This window comes from Dendronephthya gigantea, unplaced genomic scaffold, assembly GCF_004324835.1.
Source record: "Dendronephthya gigantea isolate DGI-Jeju-01 unplaced genomic scaffold, DenGig_1.0 000038F, whole genome shotgun sequence".
Lineage (NCBI taxonomy): Eukaryota > Metazoa > Cnidaria > Anthozoa > Malacalcyonacea > Nephtheidae > Dendronephthya > Dendronephthya gigantea.
The window spans coordinates 828,817-836,773 of NW_021163048.1; the positions used below are offsets into that span (position 1 = coordinate 828,817).

The 7,957-nt window shown below is 35.6% G+C and overlaps 1 protein-coding gene across 1 annotated transcript; it reads right to left on the reverse strand.

Moving 5' to 3' along the window:
• Positions 1-6,590, reverse strand: LOC114526215 (non-specific lipid-transfer protein-like). The gene is made up of 18 exons (XM_028547735.1): positions 6,456-6,590; positions 6,035-6,089; positions 5,877-5,948; positions 5,735-5,799; positions 5,443-5,506; positions 5,174-5,238; positions 4,759-4,885; positions 4,365-4,428; positions 4,100-4,186; positions 3,614-3,767; positions 3,264-3,315; positions 2,867-2,962; positions 2,527-2,634; positions 2,203-2,347; positions 1,964-2,051; positions 1,480-1,615; positions 1,171-1,247; positions 1-631 (listed from the first exon to the last, which is right to left on the reverse strand). Exons 1-18 carry the CDS (start codon positions 6,498-6,500, stop codon positions 536-538), a joined length of 1,596 nt encoding a protein of 531 aa, XP_028403536.1. The 5' UTR covers positions 6,501-6,590; the 3' UTR covers positions 1-535.
• Positions 6,591-7,957: the final 1,367 nt, after the last annotated feature.

The window sequence follows — 7,957 nt, forward strand, 5'->3', positions numbered from 1 at the left end:
GTAAAACATGTTATATAATGCTGATTGTCACCAAAATGACATTTTCATATTATAGGAATTACGATTGCAGGTATACAAATTGATAGCATGCACAGCACCGTATATTAACTGTTTAAAAAATCAGAACTCTGTAGGTTCCGTTTTAGTTTGGTTTTCGACTGTTCGGAGAACGCTTTTTAAACGAATCATTCATCAGATGAATATTTGGTCCATATTCATTGTTATTCATTTGAATTATTCAATTATTATTTCAATTTACACTACATGCATCCACTCGCTTTCGTCAGTTAATTCGGCAGTTATAATATGCCATTTTCTATAAACCAATTTCTACATGATCATGTCATCATCATAAACAACTCGCGTGTATCGTATCAAAAATGATTAACGTTCATGACGCTCATTGCAAGCTCATATACTGGTATAACTATCTTGAATTTAAAGAATTACAATGACGTGAATTAAAGCAGAGAGAGAACGAAAAAGTGTTATCGCTAAAGCCAATACATTTCGTGTCGCTGAATTAAACAATTAATCAGAGTTTTGAAGAAGAAACCCGCGGTAGAAGCTCTTCAAGCTTAAGACCTAGTATTGGATTTCCAGAGACTTTTAATTGCCCACGGAAATATGCCTAGAAAATGAAGTATTAACACGATAAAAGAAAATGTAAATATTGCACCCGTTGTACGAATCGATGATGTCTGCATTTAAAAAGCTCGCTCACACTCATTGAGTGTGACAAAGAAATTCTGTTATTACTGATCAATAAGATGGTTCCATCTTAACCAATGGAAAGATTTAAGGAAAAAAACAATGAAAACCAAGTGCTTATTGGAGTAGAATTACTGCCATGGAAACGTTATGAGGTGGTTGAGACCCCCACTCAATGAGTTTGAATGAGCTTTTAGTATACAGGTGTATGTATACAAAAGTATTAACATTATCAAACTATACGAGACCATCTATTTCATTACACATTCAGTTTGTCTTTCTTGCAAATATCAAAGGAATTTTTTGCAAAAACTTTGGATATAGCACATATGATATTGCTGGAAGATGAGAGCATGGCTGTTCTGCATGAAACTGAATTCTGTTTTAGAATGTTTTCATATCTACAGTATCCATCTTACATGGACTCAATATTTGGGATTCTTGTCAAAATATACTCACAGTTTGAGGATTCAACGAACCAGTGCCAAATTTATAAAAGTCTTCATCTTTCATTGTGATGGTACAATCAGCTTTGTCTGAACGCACGAAAAACAGAATTTTCACTGGATTATAATTATGAGCGAATTTACATTTTCAACAAGGATCTTCATGCATTCATGCAACTAGTCTTATTAGAGTTGTACGTAAAGATCGATAATTTAAAAATATATAGTCCGCACTAATAGTGAAAAATGTGATCAATTGTTATAACTGTAGCGTACTTACATGACGCATATACTTAAGAAATTACATGCAGTTAAAGCGTACCTGTTATATCGCCATACTTTAGGGAACCATTTCCATTCTTAAGATCCGCTGTCCACTTCCCTGTCTTTCCATTGGGACCATCAGTTATTTCGAATGAAAAGACAGCTTTAATTTTCTTAACAATTTCAGCCCCTTCCTATGTAAACACATGCACATACCTTCTATCAATCACCTGTTTACTTTAATGGCTTGCATCTTTCGAATAAAAGGGCATGTTTTTTCGGAACAAAACAGACAGCCCGAAATAAAGGGGTCATCTTGAAGCCTTTTTCATTCATTTTAGTCTCATTATTTTAGTTTGCTTGTCAAGATCGTATAATAATTCAATAATAATCCAACCATGCCTCTTATTCATCATCATAAACTATAACAAGACTATTTCGAGTATATTTACGGTCGATTATATTCTATAACTGATAAATGTATAACAACCAATAATCGTGCATTCTATAAGTTTTTTCAAGTGATACTCGACGTTGCTAACCTTCTGAAGTCTTTCTGACATAAATTTGAACACAACGGCAGACTTGAAATCACTTTCTTTAATGCCTGTTTCAGCATTGCCGTGATACCTACAGGATGGACAACATCTTAGACGGTAAAATAGCAACTATTAATCAGTTCCATCACTTTGAATCTCACAAAATTTACTTGAAAACAATTTTTGAGAGGACAGGTGACACTACGTCAGGTCGCATTAACAGGACTATTAAGTATACTAACCTAGGAAAGGCCATTCTATAGAACGCTACCACAACAGCTCCACCCAAGCCAAGGTTATGTTGTAGAGCAATGACGGCACCTGGAACCTGACGCTTTCCACATTCACCTCGTAACTGAGAGCATAATTCAGTACATTGCGCGAGACCTGAGAATTGATCATCCTTAATTCATTAGTTATTATTCTGTTTCAAAATATTGGTGGTCTGCCTTGAATAACCATTTAAAGCGACCAATGACAATTTTGCAAGTGTTATATTCGAAATAGTATTCTTTATAGCTTAGCATCGTACATTTCTTTTGGGACACGCTGTATGTATACTGTACCTGTAGCGCCCAGAGGATGTCCTTTTGAAATCAAGCCGCCACTTGGGTTTACAACGTGTTTTCCTCCATATGTATTATTGCCACTGTCGACAAACTCGCCGCCTTTTCCTAGAAACATTAAGGAAAGAAAAATTCGTTACCTAATGCACAATTCCAGCTAAAAGATTATGATTCTTGTATTATGTTACTCCTTAAAAAATCTTCGCATATACAAAGGGAAAAAACTTTCTCTTCTATTGGTGCATGTACAGAAACAGGGCAACGATTCTGAGTAGCGACGCCTTGTGATCATTTGGTTTACAATAATAATTATAACAATACTGACAAAGAAATCACATACCTTCTGGGCACAGTCCTAGTGCTTCATACGTTATCAGTTCGTTGGTAGAAAAACAGTCGTGAAGTTCAACAACTTGGGCTTCTGTTGGTTGTATGCCTGAATATTAAATAATGATGAATATGGGAAAAAGTACTCTACGCAGTGGAGCTTATTCTATATAAGAAGCAGATGCATGCATGAAAGTATTCATATTCCATCAGGTCACATGAGACGCATTAAACTATAAACAAAATAAGGAAACAACTATTATATTCTTTTTGTGCATGATAAAAGATGCAACTGAAAGAGGGGATATACGGTACTGGTAACAAATTCGCTGTTCTTGGATTCTAGTCACCACTTCTTTGTTGTTGATAATAAAATTTATGTAGAAGAGGTAAAAATTGGACCACATTACCTGTTTTATCGTATAATTTTTTAGCAGCTGTTTTTGTCATATCATATCCAACCTAGAGTAGAGATGAGATGAAATACAAAATATTATGAACTGGTGAAACAAACATGGTAGAAATATGTGTCGCCGTATTTCAACTTGTATTTCTTACGAGTCAAGTAATCTTCTGCTTCCAGGAGCATCAGCCGTTTGGAAAATGACATAACGCTTGCTACTTGCTACGCTTGCATAGCTATACTTCTACTCGTTCAAGAAGTTCACATATAGAAAACTTAAAGTTTGTGACCTGTATATTGAGCTCTGTATTATATCGGCCCAAAAACGTTAATTTAAGTTATTTATCTAATCTTTACCATTTTAATGCAGCTTTTTTCATCAAACGTGCTTGATAGATCTGTCGCCATTTCCATGCCAAGTATTTCTACACATCGTGAACGGATGGAAGGATTTTGTTTGACGAACTCTTCATTGCATATCACTGCTGCGGCGGCTCCATCACTTGTCGGGCTAATTAAATCAACGATACGTACATACTTGATCGCAACTATTCATTTAAGGCCAATATATGTTACACGGTGCACTTTTCTTGCAACTTGCAATGCAATTCTACTTTTAAGAGATGTAATAATGTAAAGAGTTCTCAAAATGAAAGTGTAAGAAGGGCCATAAAGTGTAATAAAGACAAAAGTTCGGTAGTTGCAAAATTTACATCTCTCAAAAGAAGAATTGCATTGCAAGTTGCAAGAAAAATTGCACCGTGTAACAGGGCCTTTAACGGGTAACATCGATCACTATTTTAATGTTCATTAGTATTAAAGCTTATTCTGTGCAGTACTTACCAACACTGTAGTTTTGTTAACGGCTCGTACACCATACGAGAATTCATGATTTCTTTTAACGTGTACTCTTTTTGAAACTGTGATAACCTAATAAAAAATTAGAATTAGCTAGGATTTTTCATTCATGTCATATTTGAAGCAACGTGATATTACAACCAAATGAAGATCGAAAACATGTACAAGGGAGCTAGGGGATGTCAAAACCTTGTTCCCTCGTTCTCTCAGGCCCACTGAGTGCCCAGGCCTGTATCGTTCGAATACTTACGGATTGTTTACGGAATGTTTATGATTCTTATATGCAATCTTTGCAAAGTGTTCTGGTCTTGTTCCTGTAAATAACGAACGATTCTTGAGAATTGTCGTACTCAAAATAGTATATTAGAATAGAAAAGCATCGTTACTGAGCAACACCGTGCTATCGTAAAAAAAGTAAGCAACAGCGTTCGACATGTTTCATTCGATAAATTACAAAGTAAAACATATTCTGAAGATTAATTTATATCTTGCCAAGATATTTCGGTTTTTCACAACAATCGATATATTACAATAAACTTATTCTTGTTTTCTTTTAATATATCTTTCTTTCTCAGTGTATTTTGGGTTTCAAGATGTCAATCTTTTGTTTCTCATTCTCACTGCGGATAAACAACAAAACTTGCCATATTTTTCCATATGTTCTCTTCCAGCATTGCCGAACATTTGAGGTGTAACAGGTGCTGCTGCTATACCATGAGCCTCTGCCATCACACCAATGTGCTTCTCGACTGGAATTGCTCGGTCAGAGTACTATGAGAAATATAGGAACTTTTTTATTTCTATATCATTTGTAGTAGGACAGCAGGATTTCTACAAGGACAGGGACCAGTAATTATTATATTCATTGTAGTGGAGTGAACAGTTGATGAATTGAAACAGTCATAATGCTTATTAACATACTTGGGTGATACATGTACAGTGACCAACAACAGTCAGTTTATATATGGTATACCGTGATAAGATATTGGTAGAATAAAAGTACAATTTGTTTCATAGACATAATCATCAGATAGGGTATAGTAATTTAATCAAACATACTTTCCCCTGAAGAGAACCCTTCTCCATTTTTTCAAATCCCAGCGCTAATACACAATTAGCAACACCTAAATATATTAGGATTTGACATATTAAAGGCATTATGAAAATGGCATGGCAAATATGAGATTTAGTTAGAGATATACTCATCATTATGTTGATTGATGCAAATTAATGAAATTGGTTATGGTAAGGAATCCTTTAAACTATAATATGCTACTATCCATGTAAATATTTCAAGTTCTACTAATAATATCACACCTTTACTTTACCTCCTTCAACAAGTTGTTTTGCAAGAAACAATGCAGAAGAACCAGTGGCACAGGCATTGTTCACCTGAAAAATTCAAAGCAATAAAAATAATGCTCAAGAAAGGACTTCAGCACACCCATCAATTAATTAACTTAAAATTAAAAAAGAACTCTTCTAGCCAGACAACAATTTCCTCTCAAACTGTTATATACAGTATAAATAACACAACACCACACAATTAACCGCAGTACTTCCCCTGACAAAAAACCTAATCTTTGCTGCAAGTATATGCATCAGTTAATAAATACTTACATTATACACTGGCACTCCAGTCATTCCCAATTCATACACAGCTCTTTGTCCACAAGTAGAGTCACCTATAGATGTAGGTATTTAGAGAGATTTGTTAAACCCATATTGATTTGCAAAATATAATATATGGCCTTTATCATACCATAGACGTAACCACACACAACTTGTTCAACATCTGTGTATGGAATTGCAGCATCCTTCAGGGCTTTCGTAGCTGGAAAATAATTAATTTCAAATGCAATTATACAACCAATTGATATGTTGCATATGTTGTATATGATGTTGGACAATATATTGCACCTGCTTCTTTGGCAAAATCAGGATAATCCTTATCACCTGAAGCAGGTTTCTCAAACTAGAGCAAAAAGAAAAATTTGTAGTGGATTAATTACCACATGGAAAATTAAACACAGTGATTATTTATTGGAAGTGAAGTTTAACAAACTCTACTCCCACCCTCTCTACACATCCCCTCCCCCCATATGCTCCTGCAATCCTAATGCAAGACCCTTGAGTTTTAATGTAACAACATGCAGTTAATAACCGAGTCAAAGGCACAAAGGTAGTAAACAGTAAGCTACAGAACAAAAACAAGACATATAAAGCCAATTACAGGAAAAGGTTAGCTGCAAAGTACACACAAAGTCCAAGGATATAATTTTGCATGCCTCAGTCCTGTCGTGTTCTGGAATTATATTCACGTATTTGTATTTATACTCACTTTTGTCATTCCAACCCCAGCGACGAATACTCTTTGTTTTCCCATGGTACAATATGAATGGCGAGAAAACCAACTATTTAAATTCCTAATCTTTGCTATAAATCGTACTGGCTGATTCAACTGCGTACATATTGAGCAATATACAATTCTTTGTCATTCGATCGTTCCTACGATTTAAAGCCCTTGTTATCCCACACACGCCCACTCGTTACCTCCATGTACCTTTATGTACCAACATAAATCCCCTCACGGTTACCGTCGAAAAACAGCTAACCACGTTAGGATTTGTGCCCCAAGGGAAGCCCCAAAGAAAGCTAGAGAGGTCTCTGGAGGAGGCTAGGATTTGTGTGACTGCAGTGCTCCCAAATTCATCCCAGCACGCGCACTCCCCAAAATGTTTTTATGCACTTTTAGCATAAAATGCAGTGCAGACCGAGCACTGACTGTCAATCTGCTGTCAATTCACTGACATTTGTTTGACTGGGGAGTGCGAAATGTCAAATTTCGGCCAGTCGGTTGGCCACCATCTAAATCAATGAAATTTAGTTTTCGTACATGATACTTGTAAGTCATAAAAGTATTAGACATTATCCAGGTGCCAATTAGAATTTGGATTAAATTCTAATGGTGCCATTTGAACCAAGTTTGAAACTCTCCAAGGTACTTCCAAAGATGATATAAAATTATGTCTTAGGGGCTGATTACATGAGCCCTGTTACCCGAGATTCAACGAAGCGTGAGATGACTTTGAGGTGTTGAAATAAGTCTTTATGACACCAAACAAGCACATGCTATTGTTGTGGTGATTATATGACTGTCAGGATCATGTTATTTGCTCATTTCAATACCTCAAAATCATCTCACGCTTCGTTGAATCTCGGGTAACCGGGCTCATGTAAACAGCCCCTTAGTCTACTGCGCTTCTCGCACAATGCTTTTGATATTGTTGAAAAGTCGTCTCTGAGTCGTTTTCTTTACTTCATAGAAAATCTGTTCTGTTTGTATGCTGTATTGTTGCTTTTGTTGCGAGTAGTGTTCCAAGGGTATTTCTATTAAGACTTGTTGGCTAGAGTCTGGAGGTACAGTTTCATTCGAAAATCGAAACATAAATAAAATTGATAAAATGTTGCTATTTTTGATCACCGAAATTGGAATTGAAAGATGCTGATTGATCAACTCGTACGTCCGAAAGTAATTTTGCATGCTGGGCCAGCTGGGAAAAACCATACCATAATATACTATTTTTTTTTCAAACCGCGTTACACTGCATGCAAAATGTCCGATCCATATTGCAGTAGAGAACTTCTCCTTAATTTTATTCGTTTTAAACCTCATTTTATGGAACAATCATACAAATTGACGTAATAAAATTTAATAAATTTTAAATATCGAATAACCGGAAGTTATTTTCTCAGAGCTTCCGGTTTCGAGGCATAACATCAGTATCTAATGGGAGTTGATTAGCCAATGAGATATTTAGGCGCCAAAGTTTAGTAAATGGT

Coding starts and splice junctions, on each gene's coding strand:
- LOC114526215 (XM_028547735.1), bottom strand. CDS start 6,500: ATGGGAAAACAAAGAGTATTCGTCGCTGGGGTTGGAATGACAAAA. Junction 6,090..6,455: donor CTGGGGTTGGAATGACAAAA/GTGAGTATAAAT, acceptor TTTTTGCTCTAG/TTTGAGAAACCTGCTTCAGG. Junction 2,635..2,866: donor ACTAGGACTGTGCCCAGAAG/GTATGTGATTTC, acceptor TAATGTTTCTAG/GAAAAGGCGGCGAGTTTGTC.